Here is a 21,973-nt window from a genome sequence, read left to right as displayed (position 1 = left end):
TTCAAGGATCCCCTACAACTTCACTGAGCAATAGTTGTGTTCCATTCCTTTTTGCAAGTGCAGCGCGATTTATTAATTTGTTTGCATTGTGGGAAAATCCAGCGCATCTTTTTAATGTGTATGCGTTGTGGAGGATTTCCAGCATGTATGCGTCAAACAGATGAAGATCTTTCCTAATCATTTTCACAATCATTGGTGATTATTTTGAAGATTTATATGGCGACAACTACCCCGGGTAAATAATATCCCAAGTAGAGTCCTAATTACATTGCTCAAACAATGAGTTAAACATTTGTGCACAGTAGGCTACACACAGATACACATTTTAATGTATGTGACCCTGTACCACAAAATCAGTCCAACACAAGTGCCAATTTTTGGAAATTAAGATTTATACATCATTTGAAGTCTGAATAAAAATAAATTAATGTGTATTTGTTAGCGCAGGACAATATTTGGTCAAAATAGAGCTATTAGAAAATCTGCCATCTGAGGGTTTAAAAAATCTAAATATTGAGAAAAATTGCCTTTAAAGTTGTCCAAATTGAACTTTTAGCAATAAACATTACCAAAAACGATATTTACAGTAGGACATTTATACAATGGCCTCATGGTCTTAATATCGGCAGACACATGATCCTTAACTTAACATTGGAATGATTTTTGACATAAAATAAAAATATCCTTAATAATTATACTTAAAATATATACTTAATTACTAATAATACTATACTTTTGACAAATACAATGTGCTATTCCCACAGATATATAAAACAAAGACTGGTTTTGTGGTTCAGGGTCAAACACATATTTTAATTTAGGTTTTTGGTGTGATTATGTTGCATTCAGTCTATTTTATCATTCCATGCAAAGATTTGCAAATAATAAAAGTTTATTTAAACTGTTGTAATTAAAAATGAAGAGGGGAAAATACATTATATAAACCATTTGTATACTTTTTTTTTTATTGGAACAGCGCTGACAACACTGGAGGATCTGGAGGTGAAGCACAAGAATAATTTACTTGTGGACAAAAAACAAACCACCAGCAGGTTTAATGAGCTGTTAAATTTTTAAAAATCATTTAAATAAACACACCTGAGAGCATGCATCCGTGTTTGTGCATTTCTAGAATATGTGTCAACATAAAATGTAAAACTGTAGTACAATCGCAAATGCAAAAGTAACCACCAGTAAGTAACAACCAGTATGACAAATGTAGCAGAGTAATGGGGAGCAGTGGTTTACTGCAGACCATATGTGTTCTCCAAATACACCACTAACAAACCACAAGGTGAAGTTACTATGGCTATATTTATTGCAAAAAAGTAAAAAAAATAAAATAAAAAAAATACATTTATTTTATCGTTGACTTTCACAAAATAATAAATAAATAAATCATGAGCGAATTTTCTTTTGGGTAACCATACCTTTTTTATTAATCTCAGAGATTGAAAAGCTTGATTTTTGGCACCACCAAGTGGACATTTCATTTCTGGAGGCATGTGTTACATGATGCACACACAGACACATTTTCCTAAGACCAACTGTTTTTGTGTTTTGTGTGCATTCTTATATAATCTTGGATCAAGTTAATCATTATATAAATGTATTTATCCAGGATGTTTGATGGAAATCTCCATGAATGTAATCTGAATGGGAGAATGATTAACTCTTGCAACACATTGTTTTAGTTGTTGCTTTTTTTTTTTTTTTTTTTTTTTTTACAATTTTATTATTACTATTATAATGAAATATCTTATGATAGTTGAGGAAAGTTTCTAGGAGGTTACCATGACTGCTCTATTCTGCCTTATCTTCAATCTAACTTTATTGCAGTGATGGCTGTAAAATTGGCAATGGCCATGTGATGAGCAATGAGCATGAGCAATGGCCATGTGATGTTTATGACTGCATGTAAAGAAAAGAATAAGAGCACAAATTAATTTGTCCTTGCATATGTGTGCATTACAATGTGACTTATAAGGATGCTGCTCATGCCCCCATTTTTCTAAAGGCAAATCATACAGATATTATTGTTTTGGAATGGAAATATGCACAAAATAGGGCGACAGAAAAAAAATAATAGTATTTTTTACACGATAAAAAACATTACACCTCTGACATGTTCCCATAATTCACAAAAACAAACCTGTGTTTGTGTGTGCCACGCATCATAAATAAAACTATAACTATAAATAATTATTTATACATTTATAAAAAACCATCAGACCTGAACAGCAGCAGTTAAAATATACTGTTAAAGATATAATGAACTGACAAGGGAACGTTACAAACAAATATTGTCAGGTTAATTAAATATGCTTGCATCAATTAATTACGTTGAGAAAAGATCTTTATCCGTTTGACACATATGCTGAAACAGTCACATGTTTTTTAAAAACAGACTGCATTTTCACACAACGCGAACAATTAATAAAAATGTGCTGCATTTTTCCACAATGTAAACCAATTAAGAAAACGTGCTGCATTTTCTCACAACACTTTCAAATAGTTCAGAACACAATGGAAATGTTTCAAGGAGACCCTAAAATGTGAGAGACCTGGTTATTTAGGTTACGGTTATTTACGCTAATAAATACTAAAGACATGGGAATAAGGATGTTAAAATAAACAACAAAAAGCTCAGCTTTCAAGGATCCCCTACAACTTCACTGAGCAATAGTTGTGTTCCATTCTTTTGCAAGTGCAGCGCGATTTATTAATTTGTTTGCATTGTGGGAAAATCCAGCGCATCTTTTTATGTGTATGCGTTGTGAGGATTTCCAGAATGTATGCTGTCAAACAGATGAAGATCTTTTCCTAATTTGCTGGTGCTTTTTGTAATTGCATGTGATTTCTTTAATTGCAGCATGTTAAGCTCTCTCGGCCACTGTACATTAAGCTCAGATAAAGGAAGCCTCAATTGAAGGATCTCATTAAAGCCTTGATTCCACTGAGTGGTATGGTCAGTGCAGTACTATGCAGTGCAATTCGAAGCCTGATCTAGCTAGCCTGATCTCAAGAAAATAATGTAACTATTATATGCATTGGGCCAAAAATTGCATGTTCTCCCTCCCTCTCTGAAGCCTGTAGCACAATGATTTACTGGATCAGGTCCAATACACAGTGGATATTGTAATGCCCATGCTACTGGCTAATGGTTGGGATAGGTATGAATGTTAATAACTGTGGGGGATGGGGTATAGATGTACTGTATACGTTAACACACAATGTAATGGGTATTAATAGCAATTAATAGAAAATTAATAGAAATAACTCTGATTTCTAGCACTATGCACATCCACTACATATTGGACCTAATCCTGTATGTCATCGTGCTACAGGCTGCAGTGAGGACACGCTCAAAAACTGGCTAATTTGTATGAATTCATGCCATTTTTAAAATGTGCATACTTTAAAGGATGTGTGCCCTCTAAGCCCACCCCGAGAAACTTTTAGAGAATCATACTAAAATGTACTAATAAAATGTACAAGTTGTATGAATTTACAACTAAATAAAGTATAAATAGTCATTAGATAGCATAGGATCCAGCTTATGTTTCCACTGCCAACAGTACCTCTTAAACGTCACTTGCAAGGTTATTCCTGTTCCTGACCCAGAGACCCACTGGAAATGGAGCTAGAAAGAGTTCCCATATGATTATTTTTGAGAGCTTAATGAAAATGTGGAAAAATTCTATGTTTGCCCCTTTTTGGAGATCGAAAATTACACAATTTATACAACTTCAAAACACAAAAGAGATCTTACCAGTAACATTATGCTCAAATACGAAATATGGAATGATACAAAAAAGTGGTATGTTTTTTGGATTGCTATTTTGGCAACATTCACAACGTCTGACAATGGAAATGGAAAAATTGCATACTCTACTGAACTGTACAACAGTTGGAAAAAAGTCACTGGACCTTCAAGCAAAAGTATTCTTTTGACAAAATTAATGATCTGTTGAAGTGAATTTTGCCAAAAAAAAGAAGGTTATTTGAAAGCACCAAACAAACCACCCACAAAAACAAGACACAATTCCACACGTCCACTCTGTGGTCAAAAACATTTTACGAAGAGCGCTTACTGCATGTGCTAACTTTAAGCAAAACCTCAATTTGAACATCGCTGATACATGACATTGGGACATTATTAGATGTTTGTGATCATGTGTGTTTTTGAGGGTATTTTCCTAATATTTATATTAAAATGAATTTTGTGCGTAACAGGTTTAATAATGAGATGTGCCCACTGGAGTGACAGAAAATGACAACGTGGAAAATGACCAGTAAGTATTTTTGAAATTAAAATTGGCAACTGTTTGCTTAAAGAGATACTTCAACCCAAAATTTACATTTTCATTACTGTAAAAATATGTACAAAAAATATGGGCTGTGCAATATGACAATATTTATGGTATAGAAAAATAAAAGTTAATATTTTGATCTTATGCTCTATTGTTTATATTCGTGCCCCAAAATACATGTCATACATGTTTACAGTCATACGTTTTCATAAGTTATTTAACCATGCCATTATGGGGTTGGATTTTATTTAATGATAAATTATTTTGGGCCTGTAATTATTAGTTTTTAAGAAGTGTTTAATATTTCATTCTTATTTCTACATTCTTAATCAAGCATTTACTCAAACGTTCTAAATAAATGGAGAAATATGATCACATATGCATGTGCAGAATTCTGAGTGTATACTTTAAAATGTAATACTCCTTTCCATGTTGTCAATGTACATCACCGGTAAAAAGTTTGGGGACTTATAAATGTCTTAAACAAGCTTCTGCTCACCAACGCTGCATTTACTTCATCAAAAATACAGTACATATTGTAAAATTGTGAAATGTTATTACACTATAAAATAACTGTTCAAAAGTAGTTTATCATCCAAGTCATTCGAGTCACATGATCCTTCTCACTCTAATATTAATTATTATTGTTTTTATTGTGATTATTATTATTATTATTATCCATGGTAATAGTAATAAAAGCAATTATGGCTGGAGTAATAACTTCATTTGAAACTACATACAATAAGTAATAAATAATTATTTAATTCATAAATATTTAACAATTTAATATTTTCTACATTTAATAAATGCCACCTTGATGAAACTATTAAATAAAAAATTAATAATATAAAAATAATAAAAAACCTGACCCTAATTTTTTGACCAGTAGTGCACTGAAAAAAATTATTCTGCAAAATTGATGCAAACAATTTATTTGGGTTGAATTTAAACAAATTAAATTTACTAATGTTCAACTTAATTTGTTTGTTTAAATTCAGCCCATATAATCTGTTTACAACCACTTAAAAAATGTAAATCCAATGAATCATCTTTGAATCATTTATTCCAGTGTGGAAACTAAAAACTGATTGAATTTACAGCAACAGTACTATTTCCTGATATACAATAGTTGAAGTCAAAATTATTAGCCCTCCTGTGGAATATTTATTCCCAAGTGATATGACCAAGGACATTTTCACAGTATTTCCTATAATATTCTTTACCCCAGGGGAAAGAATAAAATCAGTTTTTTAATGTATGAAAAAAGCTAATTAACCTAGTTAAGTCTTTGAATTGCACTTTAAGGTGAATATGGCATCATGGCAAAGGCAAAAATAAATTATTTATTAAAACTGCTATGTTTAAAAAGTGTTGAAAAAATATCTTCTTGAGAAATATTTGTAACGTACAGCAATTACAATTTTATAGAAGGATTGATAATGTTGACATCAAATGTATATCGTTATGTATGTCAGGATATGATATGACTTGTATCATGATATGAGATTTTTGTCATAAATATTTATACAAACCACTTGCATATTTTTGTTTTTAAACAGATTTTTCCATGATGACAACAATGGTCAAAATGATTCTGATGGCTCTGGAGCTGAACCACAAGAAGAAAGCCAGTAACATCCAGAGATATAAAATAAAATAAAGTTCTCCAAAAAATGACCAGGGTAAACCTGCATATATGAGCGGATTTAAACAGCATTTTTAAATAAAAATGCCTTAAAGTATGCATCCATGTGCTGTATGTCTGTGCATTTCTAAAATATGTGTGTCATAAATGTGTCAACATAAGCCTTAAATGGTGTACCAGGAGGCTTAAAGTGACACCCAAAAATTGCAATCTGCTGTCTTATATTTACCCTCAAGCCATACATAAGTGACTTAAAATGGCTTCCAGCAGTTTTAAGAGACAAAAACCATATACAGTACATCTCTAAACCGTTGTGAATGCACTAAGGATTATTTACTGGTACTGAAATAATGCTTCATACACAGACAGATCTTTTCACTTCATAAGACCTCAATGTACCATCAGGAGCCATTGGGTATTAAGGTTTTTTGTTTTTTTTATAAATCACAAAGTGCAGGTACTGTAGCTGATGACTTGTGAATCACCAAGGACCACAGAATAACATCTCACTTCCTTTTTCTTTTTTGGCCAAACTATTATTTTTTCCTTCTAAAGTAGTGCATCTTTCTTGTCAAGCAAATCATGTATTACGGGATGTGGCTATTAGACCAAAATGTAGCTCAAAAGAATATAGCTTTTAGAGAAACATGACACTGAATTGATATGGACACAAAATAATAAAATAAAATGACAAAGAAATAATGAACTGTTTTAATGATCTATTAAGCATTTACAAGTGAGTTACAAGGGTGGCTCTGTTTTGAAAACTAATTTTCCTTGTGTGTTTTTTTTACTAGGGTTCATGAATGACTAATAATTTGACTCATGCAACTGAAGATTTTAAAACTAAAATCAAAGGGTATTTTAGTAATGATAAATTATTTATAATATAATATAATATAATATAATAGGGCGTCACGGTGGCGCAGTGGGTAGCACTTTCACCTCACAGAAAGAAAGGTTGCTGGTTTGAGCCTGGTTGGTTGAGTGGAGTTTCCATGTTCTCTCCGTTTTTGCGTAGGTTTCCTCCAGCTGCTCAGGTTTCCCCCACAAGTCCAAAGACATGCACTATAGGTGAATTGGGTATGCTAAATTGTCCAAAGTGTGTGATTGAGTGTGTATGGATGTCTCCCAGTGATGGGTTGCAGCTGGAAGGGTATCTGCTGGGTAAAACATATGCTGGATAAGTTGCCGGTTCATTCCTCTGTGACAACCTCAGATTAATAAAGGGACTAAGCCGAAAAGAAAATGAATGAATAATATGATATAATGCAATACTTGCAAATGCACTTTCCAAGTTCTTAAATTTAAACATCTTTATTGAAAAGTTTAATATTAATTATATAAACACCTCTCCTTTGGTATTGGATTGATGTTGTGACTTCTGTAAGTAATTATTAATAATTCTGAACGCACACAGACACACCCATTCTTTACAGCTAAAAACTCACCGCAAAATCTTTCATTTTCAGAATCCAGCATTCAGGAGCCTACCGCATAACATTTTATATTTCATATCTTGCTTAAGTTGTTTCTTCTCAAATTACTTTTAAAACAGAACCATAATAAAGAGAAAAATGATAAAGTCATATTTTATTACTGATCACTTTGCATTGAGAAACTCAACTAGTTCTTAAGAATATTTACCAAGGGAAACTTCAATCACAGATTGAATAGAGCCTTTATTTGAACTTACAGCATCAAGTGAAAGATTGTATATTTATAATATCCGACTCCACCAATGTAATTATTTGCTTTAGATCAGTGCTGTAGATCTCCAACAAACGCAGATGCAAAGTACTGTAACCGGTAAGTAGGCTAAGTGTACAGTAGCAGAAAAATTAATAGGTTCACAATGATTAATCTGATGCACAGTAGTCATTCCAGCATACAGAGAATGCTCACTGGTTAGAAGAACTGGTTATCAATCTAACATATATTTAAATCTGATTTATGGAAATTATGCACATTAAATACATTCTTATTTGGATTTCACATATAAAATATTTAATATATCTTGTATATGTAAAATATGTAACATATTTTAAAATATATTATTTTACAAATTCATTCATTCATTTTCTTTTCGGCTCAGTCCCTTTATTAATCTGGGATCGCCACAGCGGGATGAACCGCCAACTTATTCAGCATATGTTTTATGCAGCAGATGCCCTTCCAGCTATACACACTCACTCACACTCATACACTACGGACAATTTAGCCTACCCAATTCACCTGTACCGCATGTCTTTGGACTGTGGGGGAAACCGGAGCACCCGGAGGAAACCCACGCGAACGCAGGGAGAACATGCAAACTCCACACAGAAACGTCAACTGACCCAGCCGAGGCTCGAACCAGGCGGGCTAATAATATTGACTTTAAAATGGTTTAAATAAAATACAAACTGCTATTTATTACTGTTTATTCTAGCTGAACAAAACAAATAAGACTTTTTCCAGAAGAAAAAAAATTATAGGAAATACAGTGAAAAATGCCATGCACTGTTAAACATCATTTGAGAAATTTTTTGAAAAAATAAAAATTCACAGAACAGTTAATGATTTTTGACAGTTAATGTTAATGAACAGTTAATGAACTGTATGTACATATTTGTAATCCCAGTGGTTGAACAACATATATGTAAATGGCCACTTTTGCTTTATATTATTTTATATATATGAAATCCAAATACAATAACTTTTATATCACGTAATTTGCACATGTTGCCAAATACCAAATTTCTTTATGAAAAAAAAAGTGAATTTCCAGGTACTGGAAGCATTTAAAAACATTTGAGCAATTCCATGCAAATCTCAATCTTGCCTTGAAAAACAATAAGTTCTCAACAAAGTATAGATTCTGATTCTACATTTTTTGTGTAAGCAAGTAGTTTACAGATACTATTTTAAAAATACTCAAAAATGTCTCTGTCAGTGTTTTCAAACTTTTATATTTGATTTATCAAAGTCACATAAGTGGCAAATTCATATCTGTCACATCCATAACGGCGAGACATCGCATCCACAATGAAGCCTTTTCCGCATAAATGTCAAAATGTCCAATAAAATAAAATCAATCATTTTTGATCTATATAGAGCCAACTCTTATCCTTTTGATTAGCATTATTTCTTTTGGGTTGATCAGTTTAATTCACAGAATTTCCACAAAGTATGTTGTATACTGTAAACTCGCATACTTTTTTTGTCACTTCCATAAGGCATGTTTATTTCCCTCATTTAAAATCTAAACAATGTTTACAGTTCTGATCCCATAACTCTGTGGTTAGTTGTTCTAGAAAATATAAACAGCTGTTTCAATATAATGTTAATGTATACTTTATGTGGATTTTTGTTTTGAGTTTTTACTGCAAATGTCACATCCATAACGCTGGAATTGCTCATTTACAATTTTTTACTCTTAATTATTTTACTATTGTTTATTTGCTGTAAGTGAATGTACTGTACAGCAAAAGTTTTTGTTTTCTTCCGCACTATAGTACAGTATCATTTTCTGTAGCGTTCAAGGGAAATATATTGGAGAAATATGATTTTCCAAGTGAAATGTCCACAGACTAATGTTATAGCAAGACCACATACAGTTGAGGTCAGAATTATTATCCCCCCTTTGAATTTTATTTTCTTTTTAAATATTTCCCAAACGATGTTTAACAGAGCAAGGACATTTTAACAGTATGTCTGATAATTTTTAAAAAACCATAATAAGGCCAAAATTATTACCCCTTTAAGCCATTTTTTAACAGTCTACAGAACAAACCATCGTTATACAATAACTTGCCTAATTGCCCTAACCTGCCTAGTTAACCTAATTAAACTAGTTAAGCCTTTAAATGTCACTTTAAGCTGTATAGAAGTGTCTTAAAAATATCTAGTCAAATATTATGTACTGTCATCATGACAAATATAAAATAAATCAGTTATTAGAAATGAGTTATTAAAACTATTATGTTTAGAAATGTGTTGAAAAAAACTTCTCTCTGTTAAACAGAAATTAGGGAAAAAAATAAACTGGGGGCTTATAATTCAGGCGGGCTAATAATTCTGACTTCAACTGTATGTTTTAGCAGAAGCAAAATTAAGAACAGGTATATTTTTGCTTTGTCTATCTGCATTATGGTCACAACTGTGATTTATTCTGATATAATCACTGCATCTCATTAAAACATCAAGAGATGACACTTTAGTCATCAAGAGACAATCACTGGGTGTATTTAAAGTAATATATCATAAAAAAGAAAGTGCAGTCATTCCTTTACTCACTGTTACAAAACTGTATAAAGTTAAAAGTTGCCCCTCACCACTGAATTCTATAGCTTGGAACAAAAATGCTATGGATTTTGTTATGTTACCCCATGGAAACAGTATTCTTTTTCTCTTATTTTGTGTTCGACTGAAGAAATTCTTTCATTGAATAAATTCCTTTACTACATACTAGAAAAACTAAGGCTACGCTGTTAACAATTTCCATAGAATCTACAGTAACTTACTGGCAGCAGTTCACCAGTAACTTGCTGCAAATCCATTATAAAATATCAAATACTGTATTTACATTCACAGCTAAATTTATTTCTGTATATCTATTTACTGAATTTTATGTATCTTTACTGTAAAATATACAGTAATTTTCACAATGCAATTTTAATATACAGTAACAGACTGCATAACCGTCCTTAAGTTAAATATAGTTCATTATACAGTTAAATACTGTGCAATTTACAAAAATCGTTAATAGTGTATACAGCCTTTATTTGAATTGAAGGATGTAGGACTTTGAAATTTGAAAACACTATTTTGAAGCCTTCTCTCGGCAAGAGCTTGAAGAAGAATCCAGATAACCACCACTGAACAATTTTTACACAAAATCCATAGCCCAATCTAGTTGTAACGTTGTAGTTGTGCTGTATTTGTGTTTTGCATATATTTATCCCCCTACCACTATGCCGCGATGCGCCTGATAAGTTGAATATGCACTACAAACTGAAATATTGTTATACATATACATATATTACAAATATTTATTTATTTATATATATATATATATATATATATATATATATATATATATATATATATATATATATATGTGTATATATGTATATATATATATATATATATATATATATATATATATATATGTATATATATATATATATATATATATATATATATATATATATATATATATATATATATATATATATATATATATATATATGTATATATGTATATATATGTATATATATATATATGTATATATATATATATATATATATATATGTATATATATGTATATATATATGTATATATATGTATATATATATATAAATATATATAAATAATTTTACTGTTCATTTGTGGAAAGCAGTTTTGACTTGTAAAAGCCGACAACTTGAAGCTAAAGGTCCTCTGAAGTGGCTTGAAATGGGTTTCTAATTATGGCTAATAAACATGAGGGAGATCAGCACTGTCAGCTGCCGGTTATTCTTTTCTCATATTTACTAATTGAACCCTCGTTCTGAGCGCTCAGTTACATATAGAAAAAAAATTATCAAAGCTGTTATTACCACACATTACTGTCTGAACACGGTATAATAAAACCACTTATACTGCTTAAAAAGGGATGCCGCTGACAAACTTGATCTTTTTTTAGCATTTGAACTCAGCATTTAACACACATTGTCACGAGACTGAAACTTGTCGCACAAACATTAACTGTTAATCAAATTCTCAGAATTCAAGAGAGCAAATAAGCATGCAGCTGTTCCGGTTTCGAAGAATATTTACTTAATTGTTATGCTTCAGCTGAAGATGCAAATCAGTAAAAACATTTCCTTATGCAAACAGATTACATACTTTCACACACACCAGTAGATGGAAAAAACAACACACTAACGATATTTTGTTTTTACAATTAACAGCCCATGTAAAATCAAAACAACAAAAAAAAAGCCAGTGAATTTTAAAAGTGAACCTAAAATGAGACATTTTTAGTCCAAAATCAACTACAAAAAAAGGAAAAGAAAGCATTTGTTTTGTGCAGTCTGCATGTTGTATATCAAAATGCAACAATTTTTTTTTTTACGTAAAATGCTAAGAGAGACTTATTTGATTGTTTATAGAGCAACAAAAATCACAAAAAAAGTAATTGTTTTGCATTCAGACACTCTTGCAGTTCTAGGAATTCTTTACACAAGAGCAATTTGAATAACTTCACTTGAGTTTCAAGTGTAACATAAATGTTATCATATCTACTGTAATATCTACAAAGACCCCACCAAAGTCAATTCTGCTGCGTTGTGTCAGGCATATGAGGAACAGTCTATTGATCAGATATAAAGGAAGTACTCTATAAATTGTAGCAATTCAAGACCGTTCTTATACTGTACCTTCTTGTGTTTAATTGGACAGTCTTGTATTCCTCACAACCGTACGGTACTGAAAATCCTTCTTGTTTTTTTCTTTCTTTAATATGAAATTATTTGTAATATATGGAACCTATATGGAGCATTAATATTTTATTTATGCATCTTCACTGCAGTTTTTTTATTGATGTATTTAGTGTAGCTTAAATTGCAATTACAAGACTGTTTTAGAAAATTGTTGTAAAAATTTGACATACTGAATACTGTTAAAAAAAAAATCAATGCATGCTAATTGATTACTCTGCACTTGACCTCTCTTTCAGATGAGGCTGTTTGTGTTGTTTGCAGCAGTGGCTTACTGTTATGCCTGCAGATTGGAACAATTTCCTGAAGACACCACTAACAACCCACAAGGTGATGCTACTTCCTATAAATCTATGCTCTTATGTTTGAGGCCAAAAAAGTTAGTTATGTTAGTAGCTAAAAATGATCTTATTATTCATGGTGTATCTTCAGTTTATACAGTTTGTTTGGTTGTTAATTATGGTGTCCTTGTTACAGTGATCAATCAAATGTTTATTGAGTAGGGCTGCACAATATAGAATTTTTTTTTTTCTCTGCGAGATATATATACACACACACATATACATATACACACAGTTGAAGTCAAAATTGTTAGCCCCCAGAAAAGAAAAATTTCACAGTATGTCTGATAATATTTTTAGTTTTATTTCGGCTAAAATAAAAGCAGTTTTACATTTTTTATGAACCAGTTTAAGGTCAAAATTATTAGCCCCTTTAAGTTAAATTTTTTTGCGACTGTCTACAGAACAAATCATCATTATACCATAACTTGGCTAATTGCCCGAACCTAGTTAACATAATTAATCTAGTTAAACCTTTTAATGTCACTTTTAGCTGTATAGAAGTGTCTTAAAAATATCTAGTCAAATATTATGTACTGTCATCATGACAAAGATAAAATAAATTAGTTATTAGAAATGAGTAATTAAAACTATTATGTTTTGAAATGTGTTGTAAAAATCTTCTCTTCGTTAAACAGAAATTGGGGGAAAAATAGACAGGGGGCTAATAATTCAGGGGGCTATATATATATATAGATATCAATACAATTTCAACAAAATAGCTCTATTTGCATAGTAATTACTTTAGATTGATTGGGATGATTCTGTAGGTGAGTGAAATATAAACATATTTTATATAGTATATGTTAAAGTGAAATAAACCGTGCTTTTCTGGATAGAGTAACAGTACTCAGCAACAGAAATTGTATTTAAAATAACACTGCATAGTCTTCATCATATAAATAATTCAATAAAATTGATCATCATTAAACTTCTTTATGCACTATACTAAAATGCTTTAAAGTCTTTTAAAATGCTTACACAGTCTCAGGCCTTAAAAACACGATAAACAATAAAAATTTTACTCTATTATGGTTCAGTTTTCCAGTGTCTCCACAAATCTCATGTTTTGGTTTCTGGACATCTAGAATCCTAACTCAACATTGCATATCTTGCAATGTGAATATTGCGAACACACACATTGTGATATTGTTGCTCAAAAAATGTGCAGCCCTATATTAAGTGATATTAATGAATAAACTATAGTACCTGTACTCAAACGGACAGGGTTAGCATGAGAGGTTAGGTTTAGATATAGCTGCATGGAATTATTAATTAATTATGGTTATTGCTTTATTATTCATTACCATATATGGAATGTGTACAACAGAAAAAATAAAATTTTACCATTTATTTTATGAGATTTCATCACCACCAGAGTAGCTGCTGATGTAGCGTTTTTAAAGACTGTCAGACAGGGTGTGCTTAAATACCCACTGGGATCAAAACAAAAGTTATTTCAAATATATTTTTGTTTATTTTCTTCTATTAAAAACCACTCATGTAACTTTTTAAAATTAAAATTAAACTTTAATGGAAATATACATTATAGGTCCATTTTCCAAAGTACAAGTAATGTTTCCCTAAGTTAAGCCTTTAGTAATTGTAATGTTTCTATTGACCAATACAAAAATATTGACCACAGACCATGCAAACGTTTCTTAAAATACACAAATAAAAACTCTACAGAGCACATTTGCTTGGCTTTTCAGACAAGATCTAAATTTATTTTTTACTTAAACAGTAAGGCATATTTATTAACCGATAAATAAGAGATGAGCTCTCATATCAGTACTGCAAGTGTATTCTATATCTCATTATGGACTATTGTAGTGCTGAGCTGAATTTTATTTCTTACAATCGGACTGCATATAATTATAAACCTAATGGCTCACCAGATTCATGTCTTGAGTTTTCTAAATACACAGTAAAATTATCTAGTAATTAACAGTTTCCGTATTTTGCGATTCCCTGGAGATTACTGCTTATTTATGGTTGTAAATTGCATTATGGGATGTTGATCTCTGTTCTGTCGACTTTTGATGTTGAAAATTCAACTCTACAGTTTAACAAAGTGACTTTTATTGACATTTTAGTTTGAAATAATATAATGTATAAGAAATAATTAATAGAGAAATAAGTCTGTAAAATAACAATGTTATACCCAGACAATATATCACTTTATACTATTAAAAATATTCATAAAAGTCACTTTTCAAGGTTAAAAGTTGTTGTAAGAAAGAAAAGGTGATAACGGAATTCAAAAGCAGAAATAAACGGGAAAAAAATTATTAAATCACAAAATACGGATAACTGCTAACTTACAGATATTTGTAAGTGTACTCTTTCTATTTACTGAAAAAAAAACTTAAACTCATTTTTACACATAAAGACTTAAATGGTTAATTTACCCAAAATGAAAATTCTGTTATTAATCATTCCAAACCCACGGGACCTTAGTTTGTGTTCAAAACACAAATTAAGATATTCATTCATTCATTTTCCTTCAGCTTAGTCCCTAAAGGGTCACCACAGCAGAATGAACCGCTAACTTATATGTTATACACAGTGGCATATGTTTTACACAGTGGAAAAGAGATTTAGATGAAATTTAAATCAGCAAGGTTCTCAACTCATTCAAAGTCCAGAAAAATAGCAAAAACATCCACAAAACAGACCATATGGCTTCAGTTTGTGTTCAACAGTAGAAAGACACTCAAACAGGTTAGGAACAAGTGAAGGGAGTAAATGATGACAGAATTTTCAGTTTTGGGTGAGCTATATCTTTAAGCCTCTGGAGACTGTAAAACTTGTTTTTGGCAGTTTCAACATAAAAACTTTGTTTTTGTGCAGTTTTAATTCTGGCTAAAGTAATGATATTTAAAATACATTTCTCTGATTGATTCAGGTTGTTCTGACTCTGATGGAAATCTCCATGAATTTAACTCTGAATGGGAGAACGGACCTGAAGCCTGTGTCTGTGTTGATTTTGGAATCATCTGTTGTGAAAGGTACACTTGTACGCTGTAAAAAACAAACAAAAAACAAACAAACAAAAAAAAAATCACTGTAAAATAGCAGTTTTCCCTATTTATTTATGCTTTTAAATTACATTATGGGGTCTTGATCTTTCTTCCATCAACTTTTAACCTTGAACATGTTTACATTTTAATAGTATAAAGTGATATATTGTCTGGGTTGTGTTGTATTTTGTGCTACAAAAACCTTGTAATAAACTGCAAGCACATTTTCTCTTACTTTACAGATGCATTTCTCTGTATTATTTCTTACATTATATTACTTCAAACTAAAATGCCAATAAGAGTCACTTTGTTAAACTGTTGAGTTTGTAAAGTCGACAGAGCAGAGATCAAGGTCCCATAATGCAATTCACGTCAGTAAATAAACGGCACACACTTGTCAATCACAAAACATGGAAACTGTAAATTGACATATGTTTTCTTCAGTTTCCAACTATCAGATAGTTTAACAGAAAATGTACTGTTGAATATTGTAATAAGTATGCCACCCTGGCCTGCTAGTTATTGTCTTTATATTTATTTGTGCAAGGACATGGGAGACATTTGGGACTCCTGTCCCACCTGAACCCACCACAGTCATTGGTGATTATTTTGAAGATTTGTATGGCGACAACTACCCCGGGTAAATAATATACCAAGCAGAGTCCTAATTACATTGCTCAAACAATGAGTTAAACATTTGAGCACAGTAGGCTACACACAGATACACATTTTAATGTATGTGATCCTGTACCACAAAATCAGTCCAAACACAAGTGCCAATTTTTGGAAATTAAGATTTATACATCATCTGAAGTCTGAATAAAAATAAATTAATGTGTATTTGTTAGCGCAGGACAATATTTGGTCATAATAGAGCTATTAGAAAATCTGCCATCTGAGGGTTTAAAAAAATCTAAATATTGAGAAAAATTGCCTTTAAAGTTGTCCAAATTGAACTTTTAGCAATAAACATTACCAATCAAAAATGATATTTACAGTAGGACATTTATACAATGGCCTCATGGTCTTAATATCGGCAGACACATGATCCTTACTTAACATTGGAATGATTTTTGACATAAAATAAAAATATCCTTAATAATTATACTTAAAATATATACTTAATTACTAATAATACTATACTTTTGACAAATACAATGTGCTATTCCCACAGATATATAAAACAAAGACTGGTTTTGTGGTTCAGGGTCAAACACATATTTTAATTTAGTTTTTTGGTGTGATTATTTTGCATTCAGTCTATTTTATCATTCCATGCAAAGATTTGCAAATAATAAAAGTTTATTTAAACTGTTGTAATTAAAAATGAAGAGGGGAAAATACATTATATAAACCATTTGTATATTTTTGTTTTTATTGGAACAGCGCTGACAACACTGAAGGATCAGGAGGTGGAGCACAAGAATAATTTACTCGTGGACAAAAAACAAACCACCAGCAGGTTTAATGAGCTGTTAAATTTTTAAAAATCATTTAAATAAACACACCTAAGAGCATGCATCCGTGTTTGTGCATTTCTAGAATATGTGTCAACATAAAATGTAAAACTGTAGTACAATCGCAAATACAAAAGTAACCACCAGTAAGTAACAACCAGTATGACAAATGTAGCAGAGTAATGGGGAGCAGTGGTTTACTGCAGACCATATGTGTTCTCCAAATACACCACTAACAAACCACAAGGTGAAGTTACTATGGCTATATTTATTGCAAAAAAGTCAAATAAAAAAAAAGACATTTATTTTATCGTTGACTGTTACAAAATAATAAATAAATAAATCATGAGCGAATTTTCATTTTGGGTAACCATACCTTTTTTATTAATCTCAGAAGATTGAAAAGCTTGATTTTGGCACCACCAAGTGGACATTTCATTTCTGGAGGCATGTGTTACATGTATGCACCACAGACACATTTTCCTAAGACCAAGCTGTTTTTGTGTTTGTCTGCATTCTTATATAATCTTGGATATCAAGTTAATATTATATAAATGTATTTACCCAGGATGTTTGATGGAAATCTCCATGAATGTAACTCTGAATGGGAGAATGATTTAACTCTTGCAAACACATTGTTTAGTTGTTGCTTTTTTTTTCTTTGGAGATGGATGGGAGATGAATGGAAATTAATGGGAGATGAATGGATGGATAAGAATGGATGGATGGATGAGTGGAAATTGTAAATAGATGGATAGATGGATGGATGGATGGATGGATGGATGGATGGATGGATGGATGGATGGATGATGCATAAATGAAAATTGATGGATGGATGGATGGATGGAAAAAATCCCGACTTCATTTTAGCACATACCATTTATGAGCACATACTTGTTTGCAAGTGAATTTCAAAAAATACATGTAAATAAATAAATAAATAAATAATAAATAAATTATTTTGTTTTCTAAGTTGTATTCAAAAGAATCTGCTGCAGTACATTGCACGTGTCACACGTGGGCAGTAAACACACGGTTAAATACATGGGGTTATACTTACAGTGTGAAGCCCAGCAGAACAGTTTCTACAGAGACAGCACACTGCAATAATGAGAGATCACAAGATGAAGAAGGAGGAGAGGAAGAGGGAGAGGGAGAGAGAGGGAGAAAGAGAGGGAGAAAGAGAGGGAGAGAGAGAGAGAGAGAGAGAGAGAGAGAGAGAGAGAGAGAGAGAGAGAGAGAGAGAGAGATGCGAGTGTTGAGGTAGAACATCTGGAGTTGGCTGAATCAGACTGTTTTTTCCCCTCGACTGCCTGACAGCAATCTGCTGTAGAAGACACAGGTGAGTTCTGAAAATGCTATACACAAAAATGCATGATTCCATATTATACATGTGTATTAAATAAAAATGCATGCTATTTCACTCTTTTTTACAAAATGACTGCAATTTAAAGCGTTGTATTTAAATTAATGTTTCACAAACAATTTAATCTTCATGTTAAGTTTTTGATGTGATTCTAAAGTCTAATTAGCTGTGACAGTGTGATGTTAAGCCTCTGTGGATGCTTTTGTCTTTTAAAAGGAGAATTCAGTGAAGTCTTTTCAGCATTTTAGATCCGATTAATTGCTTTTCCCATATTGCATCCAGAATCATCCATGCATGCACATGCACAGGTGTTTGGAGCAGGTTGAAAGAGCTTGTAGTAACCCGCAGTCCTCTGTTGGACTTGTTGACATAGACTGAAGCTCTTTGGTGTTGCCATGAAGTGAGGACACACTGACAATTTTCTCCCTTGCACACATAAACACATGCACACCTCCGCAGATTGGTATATTTGTGCAGGCAGTCAGCAGACTAGATTCAGTGATACTAATAGATTTATTTGGGTCATATTTGAGTCTGTATGAAAACAATCTCAGGGTTCATTTTAAGCTTGTTATGGATGTGCTACTTCTGGGACACCACATAACACGAAAGGGATAAACAACCCCAATGTTATGTGTAGAGATGATTTTAACAAACAAGGAAGGTCAAGGAATAACACAATCTGTGATCATTTTCAGAAAAACAATCATGCTGTGAGGTAAGGCTGTGTGATATTGAAAGTGCTATGTGATTATAGCATGCTAATCAATAGATATTTGATATACAATACAATATTTTTAAAAATTAGATAACCAACATTAATTCTTTGAGGTCTTATTGCTTTATTAAAGGGAAAGATCACACAAAATTAAAATATTGTCAACATGTACTCATCCTTTCCTGCTTCTGTTGAACACTAAGAAAAACAGCTACTAGTACTTTCTGTTCCTACTATCGATGACAATGGCAGCTTTTTTCCACCATTCTTCAGTATATCTTTTTAGTGTTTAACAGAAGAAATTCATAAAAATCCCTTGATTTCTTAATTTTTAGCATCTATTAGGTTGTTTTACTGTTAAATCAAGCATTCACTGCAAACCATTGTGATATGTACACTTACCGGCCACTTTATTAGGTATACCTGTACAACTAATGGGATTTTCACACACAACCATAAAAGAGAAAATATCCAGTGATCGCCAGTTCTGTAGCCGCAAATGCCTTGTTGATGCCAGAGGTCAGAAGAGAATGGCCAGAACGGTATGAGCGGTTAGAAAGGCAACAGTAACTCAAATAACCACTTGTTATAACCAAGGTATGCAGAAGAGCATCTCTGAATGCACAACACATTGAACCTTAAGGCAGATGGGCTACAGCAGCAGAAACCACACTGGGTGCCACTCCTGGCAGCTAAGAACAGGAAACTAAGGCTGCAATTTGCACAGGCTCACCAAAATTGGACAACAGAAGATTGGAAAAGTTTTGCCTGGTCTGATAAGTCTCAATTTTGGCTGCGACATTCGGATGGTAGGGTCAGAATTTGGCATCAACAACATAAAAGCATGGATCCATCCTGCCTTGTATCAACGGTTTAGGCTGGTGGTGGTGGTAAAATGGTGTGGGGGATATTTTCTTGGCATCCTTTGGGCCTATTAGTACCAACTGAGCATCACGTCAACACCACAGCCTATCTGAGTATTGTTGCTGACAATGTCCATTCATTTATGACCACCGTGAACCTCACAGTCTTCTGATGGCAACTTCCAGCAGGATAACGCGCCATGTCATAGAGCAAATCATCTCAGACTGGTTTCTTGAACATGACAATGAGTTCACTGTACTCAAATGGCCTCCACGGTCACCAGACCTGAATCCAATAGAGCACCTTTGGGATGTGGTGGAACGGAAGACTCACATCATGGATGTGCAGCCGACAAATCTGCAGCAACTGCGTGATGCTATCATGTCACTATGGACCAAAATCTCAAAGGAATTGTACACTACCTTGTTGAGTCTATGCCACGAAGGATTGAGGCAGTTCTGAAGGCAAGAGGGGGTGCAACCTGCAACTAGTAAGATGTACCTAATAAAGTGACTAGTGAGTGTGTATTGCAATATTCACATTTCCAAAATTTCAATAATTTTGATTTATTGTACAGTTTTATTGTGAGTATTTAAGAAAATGTCAAAAATAACCTTAAATCCGAGAAGCCACCAGGTTTGTTATAAGACGTAATCTACAGCTCAGGGCTTATATTATGCTTGAAAGTGTATAGTTTTTTAGTGTGTGAGAGCAGATGAGAATTTTAAGATTTGGTCTGTGGGACACATAAAATGTGGAGAAAATCTCCTCATTTTTCTCCTACAGGTGAGGATAATGTGAGATTGGGATGATTATGAAAGGAAAATGACAGAGAGGGAGAGAGGGTGCAGGGGGTTAATGCGATCTTCTCTCCATCTGAGTCCTATCACAGGTGAAGAATAGCATTTGATGATATTAAAAGATTTCAGTTGTAAGGCAGGCTAGAGATCGTTCTTTATCACACAAAAACATGTGCAGGTGTTAAAGATTCTTTAATGTTTTCATTTATAAAGTTTCTTTTTTTTTTAAGATGTTTAAAGATGTTAAAACAAATTAAAATTAAACAAATTAAAACAGGCTGCAGATCAAGGCATTCAAATTTAAACTAAGAATCTTAAATTTTTTTACTTTTAAAATGTTATATCTGGCCAAAGAGTGAAATAATAACTTGATACAGAGAGTGAAACCTTTTTATTTTATTTTGATCTTTGGTTTACTTCCAATTAACTTATAATTATGGTGAATTATGGTAAAAGTGTGGAAATATTATTGAATGAATTGAAACACCCACACATTTGACCACAATAAAGTGATTTTAGTCTCAGCTTGGCTCTGTGTTTGTCAAGTTGCAGACTTGTTTGGCGATGAGGGAATTCTAATATTATATTGTAATTAAATGAGGCACTCTGATTGCACCAGGAAGTCCACAATTATCTCATTATGTCTTTCCTGTGAATGAGAGAGAGGGCGATCGAGAGAGACTAACAAAGAAAAATAGAGAAGACAGACACACAACTAAAGCAAAGCATCAAAATGTTATTTGCTGTGAAAATAAAGATCTGGTCAGTGTTGCATCAAAAATCCCAGTCAAAAGCTAACTATGCCTCTCTACCTTAGACTTACGGATGACTGAGATTCTCATCAGGGCTTCAACACAATCAGTTCTTCTGCAATTTTCTTTTGATTTTCACACTGGTGCCCACATAATGATACGCCGCACAAATTGTAATGATTGGCTGTGTCGCTGTCATCATCAGTAAGTCACCTATGCTTTTACAAACC

The 21,973-nt window shown here is 32.4% G+C and overlaps 2 protein-coding genes and 1 long non-coding RNA gene across 3 annotated transcripts in view; all 3 read left to right on the top strand.

Annotated features, from left to right (window-relative positions):
* The first annotated feature begins 4,248 nt into the window (after window positions 1–4,248).
* Window positions 4,249–6,057, top strand: LOC130244519 (uncharacterized). The gene is made up of 2 exons (XR_008839235.1): window positions 4,249–4,295; window positions 5,873–6,057. It is a non-coding gene; the product is annotated as an uncharacterized LOC130244519 (long non-coding RNA).
* Window positions 6,058–12,285: 6,228 nt separating this feature from the next.
* LOC130244518 (beta-microseminoprotein-like) lies at window positions 12,286–17,305 on the top strand. The gene is made up of 5 exons (XM_056476988.1): window positions 12,286–12,408; window positions 12,662–12,752; window positions 15,672–15,774; window positions 16,334–16,426; window positions 17,173–17,305. The coding sequence occupies exons 2-5, from the start codon at window positions 12,662–12,664 to the stop codon at window positions 17,213–17,215; spliced, it is 330 nt and encodes a 109-aa protein (XP_056332963.1). The 5' UTR covers window positions 12,286–12,408; the 3' UTR covers window positions 17,216–17,305.
* A 1,193-nt stretch (window positions 17,306–18,498) lies between these two features.
* npy4r (neuropeptide Y receptor Y4) overlaps window positions 18,499–21,973 on the top strand; it is a 10,547-nt gene continuing 7,072 nt past the window's right edge. The window contains exon 1 of the mRNA XM_056477342.1: window positions 18,499–18,585. The gene's annotated coding sequence lies outside the window, so the exon portion shown is untranslated. The remainder of the gene's footprint in view (window positions 18,586–21,973) is intronic.

The sequence above is a fragment of the Danio aesculapii genome, chromosome 17 (assembly GCF_903798145.1).
Source record: "Danio aesculapii chromosome 17, fDanAes4.1, whole genome shotgun sequence".
Taxonomy (NCBI): Eukaryota; Metazoa; Chordata; class Actinopteri; order Cypriniformes; family Danionidae; genus Danio; species Danio aesculapii.
Note: the sequence above shows the minus strand (reverse complement) of the source record. Positions and strands in the feature narration are given on the sequence as shown.

Bases quoted from the DNA above. Each gene is read 5' to 3' on its own strand.
- LOC130244518 (XM_056476988.1), top strand. From the start codon at position 12,662: ATGAGGCTGTTTGTGTTGTTTGCAGCAGTGGCTTACTGTTATGCCTGC. The intron at 12,753-15,671 runs GTGATGCTACTT...TGATTGATTCAG, and splicing joins CACCACTAACAACCCACAAG to GTTGTTCTGACTCTGATGGA. The intron at 16,427-17,172 runs GTAAATAATATA...TTATTGGAACAG, and splicing joins TATGGCGACAACTACCCCGG to CGCTGACAACACTGAAGGAT.